This window comes from Pagrus major, chromosome 9 (genome assembly GCF_040436345.1).
Source record: "Pagrus major chromosome 9, Pma_NU_1.0".
In the NCBI taxonomy this organism is placed as follows: Eukaryota; Metazoa; Chordata; class Actinopteri; order Spariformes; family Sparidae; genus Pagrus; species Pagrus major.
Genome location: NC_133223.1, coordinates 34,376,435 through 34,392,788, shown reverse-complemented (window position 1 = coordinate 34,392,788; position 16,354 = coordinate 34,376,435). Strand labels below are relative to the sequence as shown.

Sequence of the window (16,354 nt, the reverse complement as noted above, 5' to 3'; positions counted from 1 at the left end):
AGTTCACAATCACTGGGCTGAAGACAGATGTAGAATATGAATTCTGTGTCAAGGCAATAAACAAAATTGGCAGCAGTGTGCATAGCTTATGTTCAGATCCAGGTACAGCAATGGACAGAACTGCTGAGCCATCATTTGATGTTGACATTGAGATGCGTAAAGTACTTCTTGTTAAGCATGGCATGGCATTTACTCTCAAGATACCATTCAAGGGCAAACCTGTTCCATCAGTGGCATGGGCCAAGGAGGGCGTTGATCTAAAGGTCAGAGGAACCACTGAATCAACAGAATCCAGCACTTCTCTGACAATTGAGAAGTCATCTAGAAATGACTCTGGAGAGTACTGTGTTACCATTGAATCACCATTGGGAAAAGCAACATTGCCTGTGGTTGTGAAAGTGCTTGACTCTCCGGGACCCCCTGTTAATGTAAAAGTTTCAGCAGTGACCAGGGATTCTGCAACCCTCACTTGGGAAGCTCCAGAGAATGATGGTGGTGATGCAGTGAAGGCCTACCATGTTGAAAAACGTGAGGCCAGTAAGAAGGCCTGGGTGTCTGTGACCAGCAACTGCCACGCAATGACTTACAGGGTGGAAGACTTGCAGGAGGGTGCCACCTATTACTTCAGAGTTATTGCAGAAAATGAGTATGGAGTGGGTGTCCCTCAAGAAGCCAAGGCTGGAACAAAGATTACAGGTAACATTTGAACTGACAGTTTTTCAATGTAGTCGCCATTTACTTGACTTTATACAGCCATTCTCGTTTTGACAAAATGTGCATAATAAAATGTCCCACTGTCTGTAACAGAGGTACCAACTCCACCCATGAAACTTGGAGTTGCAAATGTTACCAAGGACAGCATTACAATTGCCTGGACAAGACCAGAATATGATGGCGGTAGCAGAGTCAGGGGTTACCTTATTGATGCCCTGGAGAAGGGACAGACCAAGTGGGTGAAATGTGCCACTGTGAGGACCATGACCCACACCATCAAGAGCTTGAGGGAGGGTGCTGAGTACTTCTTCAGAGTCCGTGCTGAGAACCATGCCGGACTCAGTGAACCAAAGGAAATGATTGTACCTGTTCTTGTCAAGGAAATACAAGGTATTATCTGTAGCTTTTCTCCTACATGTTGTATTAGCTATGCAATTCATATTGATTTTTTTATTGTCACTATAAAACAGGATGCCATGTATAAATAATATGATTGGATATTTTTGCAGATAGATTTTTTTCTGGGGGGAGGGGTGCAGTTTTAAGGAGACATTACTAATCCCACTCCTGTCTCATTTTTTCAACAGAGGCACCAGAGTTTGACCTGAAGAACTACCCCAAGAATACAGTTTATGTAAGAGCAGGATCCAACCTAACCTTTGAGATTCCTCTCACCGGCAGGCCTATGCCTAAGGTGACTATGTCAAAGAACAATGTTGTCATCAAGGGCTCCAAGAGGCTACTAACAGAAGTTACTCCAGACAGTTTAATCATCACCCTAAATGAGAGTATTTCAACTGATGCTGGCAAGTATGAAGTCACCGCCTCAAATGTGGGAGGTACAACCAAGATCTTCATTATTTTCATTGTGCTGGACAGACCTGGACCTCCTATTGGTCCAGTCATGATTGGAGAGGTTGGAGAGACCACTGTACGTCTGACCTGGGCTCCTCCAGAGTATGATGGTGGCAGTCCTGTTACAAACTTCATTGTTCTGAAACGTGAAACTAGCACTCCTACCTGGGCAGAGGTGTCAACTAATATTGCCAGAAGCTCAATCAAGGTGACTAAACTGACCAAGGGAGAGGAGTATCAATTCAGAATCAAGTCTGAGAATCGCTACGGTGTCAGCGACCACATTGACAGCAAGCCAGTCATGATAAAGCTTCCATACAGTAAGTCAATGCACCTGAATACAAGTTGGCAAGAATGAGTGAAGCTTTGATGACTTTATTTCATTTTTTGTTGATAACGAATTGATAGAGCTTGTACATGAAAAATCTACCCACTCTAACAAAACTTTTGTGTTATGAATACAGCCATCCCTGGACCTCCATCCACACCATGGTTCAGCTTTGTATCTAGAGAGAGCCTGACAGTCTGCTGGAATGAACCAGTAAATGATGGTGGAAACCCTGTCATTGGATATCATCTTCAGATGAAGGAGAGGAGCAGCATCATCTGGCAGAAGGTCAATAAGACAGGAATCTCAGGAAACCAGTGGCGAATCACAAACATCTGCCCTGGCCTCATCTATGAATTCAAGGTGGCGGCAGAAAATGCTGCCGGTATTGGAAAGATGAGCAAGACCTCTGAAGAGGTGCTCGCTATTGATGCCTGTGGTAAGTATTTCTAAACATCTCCAGTTTTTTACGGTGGATCAACAACCTTAAATTATAGAGTTCACACTAAAAACTCTTTACTGATGTTTAATTAAAACTACTTCTTACTCGATAATTTTACAGAGCCACCAGCAAATGTCCGGATCACTGAAGTCACCAAGAACTCAGTCAGCCTGGCCTGGCAGAGGCCTCCATATGATGGTGGCAGCAAGATCACTGGCTACAGTTTGGAGAGGAGGGATGCACCCAACGGAAGATGGGTGAAGGCCAACTTCACAAACATCATTGAGTTGGGCTTCACTGTATCTGGACTGAACCAGGATGAGTCTTATGAGTTCAGGGTGTATGCCAAGAATGCCGTTGGGTCCGTCAGCAACCCGTCTCTCATTGCTGGCCCAGTCACTTGTGTTGATGCATGTGGTGAGTTTTTCATTTATAATTATGGCTAATTTATTTGTTTGCTATTACTGGATTTATTTATAAATGACTTATAAAAATATCTCTTGTCCCACAGGTGCCCCAGCCATTGACCTTCCTCCAGAGTATCTGGATGTGGTTCAGTACAAGGCTGGAGCTTCAGTTAAGCTTAGAGTCGGAATCATTGCCAAGCCTCTGCCAACCATTGAGTGGCTCAAGGATGGAAAAGAGCTGGTTGCAACCTCTACTTTGTCTGTTGAAAGCACAACTGACTCTTCAGCTGTCCTGATCAAGGATGCAGCTCGCCTTCACACAGGCTCATATGAGATCAGGATCAAGAATGTTCTTGGCTCAGCCTCTGCAACCATCAGGATTGAAATCCTAGGTATTAAGAATTTCTTGCCTCACCCTTCATATTTCCATAGTTCTGAAAACTGAATCAATTTAAATCAAGATACCATCATCCCTTTATTTAATGTTCGTACACTCTTCCTCTTTTTTCTTTTTTTTTTAACCTCCCCTTAGACAAACCTGGACCCCCAGCTGGCATCATTAACTTCAACTCCATCACAGCCGAAAAGATCGTCTTTAGCTGGCAGCCTGTGCCTGAGTCTGACCAGGGCGGTGCCAAGGTGACCCACTACATTGTTGAGAGGCGTGAAACCAGCAGAGTGGTCTGGTCGACCATTTCAGACAAACACGAGAAGACGTTTGTCACTGTCAACAAGCTGTTGCGCGGAAATGAGTATGTGTTCCGCGTAATAGGTGTTAATAAGTATGGAGTTGGAGAGTCACTGGAGTCTGAGCCTGTCATCGCGAAGAACGCTTTTGGTATGTTTTGGGCTGTAAAGTGCCTTGAATATGATTGTTCATGTGAATAAGTCATACCAGATGTTATGATTAGCTTCTGTAGTTTAGGTAACACCAAATATTTACTCCCTCCAAAAAAGCTTTCTTGGGGAAAAAACGCTAACAACAAACAAAAATCAGAATCATTCAAAATTGTTAATTGTGGTATCATTTGAATTTTCTTAACATGTTTGTACTGAATTTCTATAGTAACACCTGGGCAGCCTCATACTCCTGAGGTGAACACCATCACCAAGTCCACCATGGTGGTAGAATGGGATAAACCAGGTGTAGATGGAGGTAGCGCTGTGACAGGCTACTACTTGGAAAGACGTGACAAGAAGAGCTTGCGCTGGATCAGAGTTTACAAAGACCCTGTCACTGACATCAAACAGAGTGTCTACCATCTCACAGAAGGAAATGAGTACCAATATCGTGTCTGTGCCATTAACAAGGCAGGAGAGGGACCATTCTCTGATACATCAGACTTCTATAAGGCTGCTGACCCAGTTGGTATGTAGTCTGACATTCACATATTTACAACAAAAACAAGATAGATGTACACCCCCACCTAACAAATCTATTTCACTTACAGACCCACCTGATGAGCCTTGCAAGCTGAAGGTGGTGGACTCCACCAAGACATCCATCACCTTGGGCTGGTCCAAGCCAGAATGGGATGGAGGCAGTGAGGTCATCAGCTACATGGTGGAGAAGCTTGTTGATGGAGAGCAAGAATGGGCTATGATTACTTCCAAGGGAGAGGTCAAGACAACAGAGTACACAGTTCATGACTTAAAACCAGATGTCAATTACTTCTTCAGAGTCTCTGCTGTCAACTGTGCTGGCCGTGGAGAGCCTTTGGAGATGACTGAGCCTGTGCAGGCTAAGGATATCCTGGGTAAATTAATCACTGATATTAAAAATGTGAAGTGTGATTAGTTTACAACACCTTTGTCTTGTTTTGCTGTTACATTGCTCACATATAGCAGTCCTTATGTGACGTTGAATATTTTTCATGATTTTCACAGAGGAGGCCCAGATTGATTCAGATGTGGCGATGAGAACTCACTACATTGTGAAGGCTGGCAATGATGTGGAGCTGTCTGTTCCTCTGAAGGGCAGACCTGCTCCCACTGCTTCCTGGAGCAAGGGAGAAGAATGCATCGATCGCGACCCTAAATATGAGTTCCACCACTCAGACACTACCACAGTCCTTGTTATGCGTGAGGTGACCCGGCTTGACACTGGAAAGTACACGTTAAAGATAGAGAATGGTGTGGGACAGCCCAAGACGCTGACCCTGTCTGTGAAGGTCCAGGATACTCCAGCTCAGTGCAGGAACCTGGTCCTAAAGGACGTGACCCGTGGAAAGGTCACTCTCTGCTGGGAGCCTCCACTCCTCGACGGTGGTGCTGAGATAACTAACTATGTTGTTGAGAAGAGGGACTCGTCCAAGAGATCCTACTCTGCAGTGACAAGCAAATGCACAGACACAACATACACCATTGAAGATCTCTCTGAGAAGACATCCTTCTTCTTCCGTGTGTTAGCAGAGAACGAGAATGGTGTTGGTGATCCATGTGAAACACTTGAGCCTGTGAAGGCTACAGAGACTCCAGGACCAGTCAAAGAGGTCTCTATGAAGGATTCATCCAAGACTTCTGTCACCCTGCAGTGGCTGAAGCCTGATTATGATGGTGGCAGCATCATCTCTGATTATGTCATCGAGAAGAAGCTCAAGGAAGAGGAATGGTCTTTGGGAGGAACTAGCCGACAGTGTGAGTTTGAGATCAAGAAACTCAAGGAGCACTCAGATGTGTTCTTCAGAGTTGCTGCTAGGAATGAGAAGGGGCAGGGCGACTTCGTTGAGCTTGGGCCTATCAAAGTGATTGACTACATTATAACACCTGAGGCAAGCCTTGCGGAATACCCGGATGGCAGGCTAAGTGTTCGCCTGGGTCACAATGTGCACATTGAGCTGCCATACAAAGGTAAACCCAGACCTGCTGTTCTGTGGCTGAAGGACAACCTGCCTCTGAAGGAGAGTGACCAAGTCCGCTTCAAGAAGACAGAAAACAAAGCCACCCTTATGATTAAGAATGTGAAGAAGGAGAATGAAGGTAAATACACCCTGACACTTGACAATAAGGTCAACAGAAGATCCTTCCACATCTATGTCATTACACTTGGACCACCATCAAAGCCTGTTGGACCCATCCGGCTGGATGAAGTAAGAGCTGAGAGCATCATGATCTCCTGGGATGAACCTAACGACGACGGTGGTGGAGAAATCAACTGCTACACCGTTGAGAAGCGAGACACCTCCCAGTCTGACTGGAAGATGGCCTGCTCCAGTGTACAAGATACTCAGTTTAAGATTCCCAACCTGATCAAGGGTGTCCAGTACCAGTTCAGAGTGTGTGCTGAGAACAGATACGGTGTCAGTGAGGCTCTGGTCTCACAGATGGTCATTGCCAAGCACCAGTTTAGGCCTCCGGGCCCACCGGGTAAACCTGTCGTGTATAACGTCACTAACGATGGAATGACCATCCAGTGGGAGCAACCCATCTATGATGGTGGTACCCCCATCCAGGGCTTCCATGTGGAGAAGAAGGAAAAGAACAGCATCATGTGGCAAAAGGTGAACACTATTTTGATCAAAGAAACAGATTACAGGATTTTGGGACTCATTGAAGGCCTTGAGTACTCCTTCAGAGTCTACGCCCAGAATGATGCTGGCTTCAGTCGAATGAGTGATGAGAGCAAGCCAACCATGGCTGTCAGTCCTGTTGGTGAGTGCTGTTTCGGATTACATTAAAGACTGTAACTATAACAAATCTATCAAAATCATTTCTGCACTAAAACCTGAATAATATGTAGTTAGACTGAAAGAAGTCAATTGGCTCAGTCAAACAAAACGAGTTAAAAATGTATCTCATGTCTTTCAGATCCTCCTGGCCAGCCCGACTACACAGATGTGACTAGCGACTCAGTGACACTGAAATGGGATGCACCTAAACGTGACGGTGGTAGCAAGATTACCAGCTACTACATTGAGAAACGCCAAGGACATGGCCGCTGGTTCAAGGCCAACTTGACTGATGTACATGACTGCCAATACACTGTCACTGGGTTGGCGACAAATGAGCGCTACGAGTTCAGAGTGACTGCAAGAAATGCCATTGGTGTCGTCAGTCCTCCCTCCAACTCCTCTGGCTTGATTGTAGTCAGAAGTGAGAATGGTGAGTAATGGTAGGATACGAGAGCCTAGAGGGTTGTAATATTGAAGCTCTGGACTGATGGGTAAATAATGTAGCTGATGAGTACTGCTTTTGATGCATTTACTGTAACTGCTGGCTTAAAGTCATCTTTCTGAAAATTACATCAGTAAAGCGACACACTTTAAACTAATGCCTTCCCTATTTCTCAAAACCAGCTCCTCCAAATATCGAGTTTGGTCCAGAGTACTTCGAGGGTTTGACAGTCAAGGCAGGAGACAATATAAGGCTTAAGGTGACTATCACTGGAAGACCTGTCCCGAAGGTCGTCTGGTACAGAGATGGCGTGCAGATAACCAAAAAGATTATGGACATTATCAACGTGGCTGGTTCCAGCACTGTGTTTGTCAGGGACGCTGATCGTACACACCGTGGCCTCTACACTGTGGAGGCCACCAATGGATCTGGAAGCAAGAAGGAGAACATCCTTGTTCAAGTCCAAGGTATACAGTTTTTACATTTTTCTCTATATATTACAGTGCAGTTGCTTACACTACTGTATTTATTTATGTTCTAACTTTAATCTCACACACCTATGTGATGCAGACACGCCTGGGGAGCCAGTAGGACCCATCACTTTCAGCAACATCTCAGAGGGCAAGTGCACCCTGTCTTGGAACCCACCAGAGAACGATGGCTGCTCAGAGATTTCGCATTACATCATTGAGAAGCGTGAGACATCCAAGATTGCCTGGGCCTTGGTGTCTGATGAATGTAAGGAGTGCACTTTCAATGCAACCAAGCTCATCAAGACCAATGAGTACCAGTTCAGGGTCTCTGCTGTTAACAAGTTTGGAGTTGGCAGACCTTTGGAATCCAGCCCCATCATTGCACAGATGCAATACAGTGAGTGGAAAGTTGGAAAAGCTTTCATATTTTAATATTTCAGGCAGAATTTTTTGTAGCCAATGCAGAAACTGCACTGACCTATCAAAATTATTTTCCTTAGCTACTCCTGAAGCTCCAGGCACTCCTGATGCTACTGAGGTCACAGGAGAGAGCATCACCCTGTCCTGGTCTCCTCCAACATCTGATGGTGGAAACCCCATCCAGTATTACATTGTGGAGAAACGGGAAAAGAAGACTATCCGGTTCTACAAGGTTATTTCCAAGAAACCCATAGTTGAATGTGCTCACAAGGTGCTCAACCTGACAGAGGATATGGAGTATGAGTTCCGTGTGATGGCTGTGAATGACGCTGGTGTTGGAGCTCCTAGCAACATCTCTTTGCCTATCAAAGCTGCTGAGCCAAAGGATATTCCTTGTGCTCCATCTGTCATCAACGTGTCAGACTCCACCAACACCTCCATCAGCCTGGAATGGACTAGGCCTGCGGACGACGGAGGCATGGACATCCTGGGTTACATTATTGAAATGGTGAAGGGAGAGGAGACAGAATGGAAGAGGGTAAATGAGCAGCTGGTGGCAGAAACAAATTACGTGATAACAGGTCTACAGACAGGAGCTGAGTACAAGTTCCGTGTCGCTGGTGTCAATCACATGGGTAGAGGTGAGGACAAGGAGATTCTAGAGCCTGCTCAGGCTGTAGACAGGCTAACACCACCACAGGTGGATATTGATGCCACCTTCAAGCAGACACACATTGTCAAGGCTGGAGGTTCAGTGTGCCTGGGCATCTACTTCAGAGGAAAGCCAATTCCCACTGCTACCTGGGTGAAGGAGGAAGGAGAACTGGGCGTCATGTCAGAAATCTCAACTACAGACGGCTACAGTTCTCTAAGTATTGAAAACTGCTCGAGAAATGATACAGGCAAATACACCGTTAACCTGGAGAACTCTAGTGGCAGCAAGGCCATTACATTCACTGTAAAGGTGATGGACACTCCTGGACCTCCTCAGGCTGTTGTGATAAAGGAGGTGTCCAGAGGCACAGTCACAGTTGTCTGGGAGTCTCCTTTAAATGACGGGGGGGCTCGAATCCATCACTATATTGTTGAGAGACGCGAGGCTAGCCGCCGCACTTGGCAGCAGTCTGGTAGCAAGTGCACAAAGCATATGCTGAAGATCCAGGACCTGCTGGAAGGAGTGCCATATTTCTTCAGAGTCTCAGCCGAGAACCAGCATGGAGTTGGTGAGGCCTTTGAGCTGACTGAGCCTGTCATTGCCACTGCAGAGCCAGCTTCTCCAAAGAGAATGGACATTCTGGATACCACAGACAGCTCCGTGGTACTGGGCTGGCTGAAACCCGAGCATGATGGCGGCAGCCGCATCCAGTGTTATGTCATTGAGGCTAAGCCAAAGGGTACAGACAAATGGGTCGTGGTTGGCAACACCAAGAATCTCACATATGCGATTGAAAAACTTAACAAGGGCGATGAGTATGACTTCCGTGTGAAGGCCAAGAATGAATCCGGCTACAGCAAGCCCAAGGAAACTCTGGCTCCTGTGCTGGTCAAAGAGCCTCACATTGAACCAGCTGCTGACCTCAGCGAGATCACCAACCAGCTGGTCACAAGCAGGTCTGGCAGTTCCTTCACCATTGATGTTCCCATCAGTGGTAGACCTGCTCCAAAGGTCTCCTGGAAGCTGGAAGAGATGAGGTTGAAGAAAACAGACAGAGTCTCCATCATTGTAACTAAGGACAGAACCAGCATTACGGTCAAGGAGGCCATGAGAGGAGATGGTGGTAAATACTACCTGACACTGGAAAACGTGGCAGGCACCAGGACCTTCACTATTGAAGTTAATGTCACAGGTAGACCCAGTCCTCCAACTGGACCCATCGAAATCTCATCCATCACCTCTGAGTCCTGTGTCATTGCATGGCAACCACCAGAGGATGATGGTGGCACTGACATCACCAACTACATTGTGGAGAAGCGTGAGTCTGGCTCCACCGCCTGGCAGCTGATCAACTCCAGCGTAAAACACACATCTCTCCACGTCAGTCACCTGACCAAGTACATGCAGTACACATTCAGGGTCTCTGCTGAGAACAGATTTGGTGTCAGCAAACACACTGAGTCTGAGACTATTGTTGCAGAGCATCCTTTCAGTAAGTACTACTCCATAAACTTGTTTTTCTTATTCCCTTATTTATCAAATGATAAAAGAAACAAGTCTTTACGCATTTGTTGTGCATTTGGACTGTTAATGTCTGTAAAAACATCCCCTACTGAGTCAGTCTAGGATTAAGTTGAATGTTCTCAATAACAAAATCTTTTTTTTTTTTAATCACAGCACCTCCTGGCCCACCAACAAGGCCTTCAGTCAGCAACATCTCTGCTAACTCAATGACCCTGAAATGGGAGGAACCTTATCATGACGGTGGAAGCAAGGTGAATGGCTACTGGATTGAGAAGAAGGAAAGGAATAATATTCTGTGGGTGAGAGAGAACAAGATCCCTTGCTTTGAGTGCTACAGCAAAATTGAGGGTCTTGTTGAAGGCCTGGAATACCAGTTCAGGGTTTATGCCATGAACAGTGCTGGGCTGAGCAAAGCCAGTGAGGCCTCCAAGGGAGCAGTTGCTCAAAACCCAGTCGGTGAGTTTTAATACAGTTTGGAATCACACTATCCTTTTATTAAATACTCCATTCCTCCAACATGTCTAATGAATGTTTAATGTAATTTTCAGATCCACCAAGTAAGCCAGAAGTCACAAATGTTACAAGAACCACCGTCTCACTCAAATGGTCGTCCCCACTGAATGACGGTGGCAGTCCCATTGTGGGCTACATCATCGAGCGTAAGCCCTACACTTTAACCGGTGAGGGCCGCTGGCTCAAGTGTAACTATACCAACGTGACCGACACTTTCTACACTGTTACCGCCTTGGGAGAGGGAGAGCCCTACGAGTTCAGAGTCATCGCCAAGAATGCCAACCAGGTCTTCAGTAGGCCCTCAGAGTCCACCGGCTCTGTGCAGTGCAAGACCGACTTTGGTAAGATCTACATCTCTAATCGTGATACAATACCACCAATAGAGCAACCTTTCACACTTCTGACTAACAATTCTTAAATAAAATGACCTTAGGATAAAACTGTCTTATTTATCGCGTAGATTAAATTCAATGTGTATACAATGTATTACAGTCCCAATAAAGCAGTCCTTCCCTGTCCATAAAAAGTGTCCACTTTTTTCTACCCAACAGAGCCTCCAAAGGCCCAGCTGGATAGTAAACTCCTGTCTGAAACTGTGATGGTCAGAGCTGGTTCAGACCTGGTTCTGGATGCTGCAGTGGGAGGCAGGCCTGACCCCAAGGCTTCCTGGTCCAAGGGCAACAGGGAGCTAGAGTTGTGTGAGAAGTACCACCTGCAGTACAACCCTACCAGGGCCATGGCCATCATCAAGTTCTGTGACAGAGATGACACAGGGAAGTACATCCTCTCGGTCAGGAACGTCAGCGGAACCAAGACTGCTGAGGTCAACGTCAAAGTGCTTGGTAAGTGAAAGTGCTTTGTTTTTCAAGCATTTCCAGCAATTTTATGAATTAGAGATTATACTTGAATGATTAGTCATTATGATCCAAAGTGAATTACAATGAATAATTGTTTCCCAGATACCCCTGGAGTATGTGAAGGCAGCATTGAGATCAGCAAGATCACAGAGGAATCATGCACACTGAGTTGGAAGCCTCCTCTCGAGGACGGTGGGGATGAGATCTCCCACTATATCGTGGAGAGGCGTGATACCAATAGACTCAACTGGGTCATCATGCACGCAGAGTGCAAGGAGCTGACCTGCGACATCACCAGGCTGTTTAAGAATACCGAATATCTGTTCAGAGTCCGCGGAGTCAACAAGTATGGAGCTGGAGTCTACCTCCAGTCAGACCTGATGGTTGCCAGAAACACTTTCAGTAAGTGCAACGGTCAGATTATTGTGACATAACACCTACTAAAAATAATGGTTTAGAAGCATAATATTCCAAACTTATCAAATCGATCTGAGAGCCATCAGAAAAACAGAAAAAAATCAGGATTTAAAAATAAGACAACAAATTAAATCATCTTAAACTTGATCACTGAATTACCTTTCTATCCTCCAGCTGTGCCCACTCCTCCTGGTGCTCCAGAGATCCTGGCATCAGGAAAGGACTTTGCCACCATTGAGTGGCTGAAGCCAGAGAGTGATGGCGGTAGCCCGTTGATCCATTACCTGGTGGAGAGGCGTGAGAGAAAGAGTGCCCGCTGGGTGAAGGTGAACAGGGATGGAGCTCACCTGGACACCATGCTGAAGGTGTCTGGTTTGACTGAAGGCAACATCTACCAGTTCAGAGTGACAGCCATAAACAAGGCGGGAGAGAGTGAAGCAAGCGAGGTTTCTCTGTATGTTGTCTGCAGGGTGCCAACATGTAAGTCTGGTTTTTGATCAAGTCTAAATGCCAAACTAAAGATTCGACAGTAAAGCCTTTACATATCTATAGATCTTCATTCTGGTATCCTCTCCTCTCAGGCACACCTGCTCCTCCCTCTATTCCTCGTATCACTGACACCCACGCTGACAGCATCAGCCTAGCCTGGTCCCGCCCCGTGGAGGATGGAGGAGCTGATGTGATCGGCTACATCCTAGAGATGCAGGAGGCTGGAGCAGAGGAATGGAAGAAGGCCCATGAAAAGACCCTGCGTGGTGCAGAGTACATTGTGACCGGACTTTCTGCAGGCAAGAAGTACTGCTTCAGAGTGGCTGGCATCAATGTCAATGGTACAGGAGACTTCAGTGAACCATGTGCTGAGACTGAGCCAGTGGAGAGAATTGGTAAGTAATCTTGAAAAGCATTCAGTGATTGCAAATACAGCAACTGAGTGGAGGTTTTCATTTATCAGAAAAATAGGAGATATTAGAGAATTTTCCCTTTTCTATTGCTTTACAGCAAAAAGCTACGTATGATATATTATATTAACTCTCCCTATGCTCACACAGAAACTCCTGACTTCGAGCTTCACGATGACCTGAAGAAGACCATCTGCCTGCGTGCTGGTGGTTCCCTCCGCATGTTCATAAAGGTCACCGGTCGTCCCGTTCCTGCCCTCACTTGGAGTAAGCCTGGAGTTGACCTCCAGAACAGAGGATTCATTGAAGTCACTAACAAGTCTACCACACTCATCATCGACAAGGTCCACCGCTACGATGCTGGCAAATACACATTGGTGGCTGAGAACTCTGCCGGGAAACAGGAAGTCAACATTCTGGTCAAGGTCTATGGTAAGTTCACAAAAATGAGAATTGAGGGGCGTCCACTAGCTCAGTCGGTAGAGCAGGCGTGCCATGTACAGAGGCCCTGTCCTCGCTGCAGCCGCCCAGGGTTTGGGTTCGAGTGCTGCATGGCATAAAAAAGACTGCTCAACTTGAAAAACTCAGTTGATTTATTTTTCCATGATTTTTATGTAAAACAGTAGCTTTTGGAAAAGTGATATTTTAATAAAAGGAATTTCCATTGTCAGATACTCCTGGACCACCCGGACCAATAAAGATCAAAGAGCTGACCAAGGAGTCTGTTACAATCTCTTGGGAAGCCTCAGCTGTGGATGGCGGTGCTCCTGTCAACAACTACATCATAGAGAGGCGTGAAGCCTCCATGAGAGCCTACAAGACTGTCACCTCGAAGTGCAGTAAGACATCCTACAAGATTGATGGCCTGATGGAGGGTATGCTGTACTACTTCCGGGTCCTCCCTGAGAACATCTATGGTATTGGTGAGCCCTGCGAGACTCCCGATGTCATCCTGGTTTGTGACGTGCCTCTGCCACCACACAAGCTGGAGGTGATCGACGTCACCAAGAGCACAGTCATCCTGGGGTGGGAGAAGCCAGAACATGATGGTGGCAGCAGACTGACAGCCTACGTCATTGAAGCCTGCAGATTTGGCACAGACAAATGGATGAAGGTGGCCACACTTAAGACCACAGACTTCGAGTACACCATGGAGAAGCTGAATGAGGGCGAGCAGTACTTGTTCAGAATCAGAGCAGTCAACAGCAGAGGAGCCAGTGAGCCCAAAGAGCTTCATACAGCCATCACTGTACAGGAGCAGAGAGGTAACAAACCCAATCTGCAGTCAAACATGTTTTCAAAATGTTTTAGATGAAAGCATGTAAGTTGTTTTGACAATAAGGAAATCAAGATCCGTATATGTTGAAGATTTTCTGCCCTGCAGTACCACTAAGTATAACATCACAGTTCAGTTCGCAATCAGTAGTTCTAAGATTTTTGTGTCTTTCTTTTTCCTTTCCAGTAATGCCTGTGGTAGACTTCTCCAGTATCCCTCAGAAGGTCGTCAATGTCCTGGCTGGCAAGACTCTGGAGCTGGATCTGCCCATTATTGGCAGGCCTCCTCCCGTCTGCTCCTGGTACTTCCATGATAACAAGATAAAAATCACAGACCGTGTCAAGGTCAAGAGCACCGGCAAGTTCTCAAAATTGACCATGTCTAACACCACCATCGACGACACTGGTGACTACACCCTGGAGGTGAAGAATGTTGTTGGTGTTATCACCGAGGTCATCAAGGTCATCATCCTCTGTAAGAAACCATCTCTGCTATGATTCATTATTTTTTGCTTACGCTTGTCAATAAACAAAATTTGATTAATTTCTAGATTACCAATATTGCAGGGAATCAAAGTATACAAGCCAATCAAGTTGGCTGGAATCAATTACTTTTGTTATGCCCTTTTACCAGCTAAACCTGATGAACCAAAGGGACCCATCAGGCTTGATGAGATTGATGCCACCACCGTCACCTGCAGCTGGGATCCTCCAGTCAGAGATGGTGGAGCTCCCATTAGTGGCTATGCGGTGGAGCAGCGCGATGCCCACAGACCTGGCTGGGTGCCTGTCTGTGACTCCGTTAGCCGACCAACATTCAAGTTTGAGAACTTAATTGAGGGAGATGAGTATGTCTTCCGTGTAGCTTCCATAAATCGCTTTGGCACTGGAGACTTCCTGCAGTCTGAGGTCGTTATGTGCAGGAGCTTGAAAAGTAAGTTTTCCAGCTTTTTAATATTAAACATTAAGCGGACCTTACTTCACAAACAGAACTATGTTGACAGAAGTATATTCATGTGTTTTGCCTTCTCCACAGATGTGCCTGGACCACCTGGTCGTCCAACCATCTTTGATGTTTCTCGTGACGGCATGACCGTGGCCTGGAACCCGCCAGATGAAGACGGCGGCCTTGAGGTTTCTGGATACATTATTGAGCGCAAAGAAGTCAGGTCTGATAGATGGGTGCGTGCCAACAAGAACCCCATTACCATGACCAGATACAGGTCGACAGAGCTGATTGAGGGCCTTGAGTATGAGCACAGAATCACTGCCATCAATGCCAGAGGACAAAGCAAACCAAGTCTGCTATCTAAACCAGCAGTGGCAACAGATCCCATTGGTAAGAGAACAAGAACTGAACTGAACTGAACTTGGTGGCACTGAAAGTATTACAAGAGATAGTACAGACTCATTACATCTTTTGAAGCAGCGATGAGTAATACTGACATGATTCTCTTCTCCATTCAGATCCACCAGGCTGTCCTCAGAACCCAAGGATCATTGATACCACCAAATCCTCTGTGTCACTTGCTTGGAGTCCTCCTGATGATGAGGGAGACGCAAGGGTGGACGGTTACCTAATTGAGATGCAGAAGGTGGACACCATGGCCTGGATCAAGTGCAACACCACTCCATCTCTAATCTGTGAGTACACGCTGACCAAGATGCCACAAGGAGAGGAGTTCAAATTCCGTGTGATGGCCTGCAATGCCGGCGGCTCTGGAGAGCCTGCTGAAGTGCCTGGAACAGTCACTGTAACTGAGATGCTTGGTAAGGACACAGAGGTTACATTAACTAAGATTGCACTGAGATCATTTGTATGTGTTAAGAACCAATATATTATAATTCTGACTTTTGTAACTATTATTGTTCTCCAGAATCTCCTAACTATGACCTGGAGCTCAAATACAAAGACGTGTACGTGGTCCGCCAGGGAGGAGTGGTTAGACTCTCTGTACCCATCAAGGGTAAACCACAACCAACCTGCAAGTGGTTGAAGGATGGTGGTGGAGTCTCCAATAAGGCCATGATTGCCTCCAATGAGGACGCCAGCGAGCTGGTGATCAAGGAAGCTGAGAGAAGTGACTCTGGCGTGTACGACCTCCTGCTGGAAAATAAGGTTGGCAAGAAAAAGGCCCAAATCAAGGTGAAGGTCATCGGCCGCCCAAGTGCTCCAGAGGGACCCTTGGTCTTTGAGGAGATCCAGGCCAACTCTGTCAAGGTGTCCTGGAAGGCGCCCACAGAGGATGGTGGCTCAGAGATCCTGGGTTACATTGTAGAGAGACGCGAGGCAGCCAGAAATGCCTGGTACACCATTGACTCTAGAGTGACTGACACTCACTTGGTTGTCAAGGGTCTAAGGGAGGGAACAGAGTACCACTTTAAGGTCACTGCTGAAAACTCCTTTGGTATCAGCTCTTCTCTGAAGTCAGAGCAGCCACTGGTGCCAATGACTCCTCTCT

At 46.3% G+C, this 16,354-nt stretch overlaps 1 protein-coding gene across 1 annotated transcript in view; it reads left to right on the top strand.

Moving 5' to 3' along the window:
* The window catches only part of ttn.1 (titin, tandem duplicate 1), a 177,799-nt gene that overhangs the window by 151,049 nt on the left and 10,396 nt on the right, over window positions 1-16,354 (top strand). The window contains exons 159-185 of the mRNA XM_073473207.1: window positions 177-696; window positions 808-1,104; window positions 1,302-1,889; window positions 2,034-2,336; window positions 2,460-2,756; window positions 2,851-3,138; window positions 3,279-3,584; window positions 3,813-4,115; window positions 4,198-4,503; window positions 4,634-6,397; window positions 6,554-6,847; window positions 7,042-7,326; window positions 7,430-7,729; window positions 7,833-9,899; window positions 10,085-10,387; window positions 10,480-10,785; window positions 10,996-11,286; window positions 11,404-11,703; window positions 11,893-12,198; window positions 12,300-12,602; window positions 12,768-13,049; window positions 13,289-13,882; window positions 14,080-14,367; window positions 14,527-14,826; window positions 14,929-15,231; window positions 15,360-15,662; window positions 15,770-16,354. Coding sequence (XP_073329308.1) covers window positions 177-696; window positions 808-1,104; window positions 1,302-1,889; window positions 2,034-2,336; window positions 2,460-2,756; window positions 2,851-3,138; window positions 3,279-3,584; window positions 3,813-4,115; window positions 4,198-4,503; window positions 4,634-6,397; window positions 6,554-6,847; window positions 7,042-7,326; window positions 7,430-7,729; window positions 7,833-9,899; window positions 10,085-10,387; window positions 10,480-10,785; window positions 10,996-11,286; window positions 11,404-11,703; window positions 11,893-12,198; window positions 12,300-12,602; window positions 12,768-13,049; window positions 13,289-13,882; window positions 14,080-14,367; window positions 14,527-14,826; window positions 14,929-15,231; window positions 15,360-15,662; window positions 15,770-16,354 — 12,382 coding nt within the window. The remainder of the gene's footprint in view (window positions 1-176; window positions 697-807; window positions 1,105-1,301; window positions 1,890-2,033; window positions 2,337-2,459; window positions 2,757-2,850; window positions 3,139-3,278; window positions 3,585-3,812; window positions 4,116-4,197; window positions 4,504-4,633; window positions 6,398-6,553; window positions 6,848-7,041; window positions 7,327-7,429; window positions 7,730-7,832; window positions 9,900-10,084; window positions 10,388-10,479; window positions 10,786-10,995; window positions 11,287-11,403; window positions 11,704-11,892; window positions 12,199-12,299; window positions 12,603-12,767; window positions 13,050-13,288; window positions 13,883-14,079; window positions 14,368-14,526; window positions 14,827-14,928; window positions 15,232-15,359; window positions 15,663-15,769) is intronic.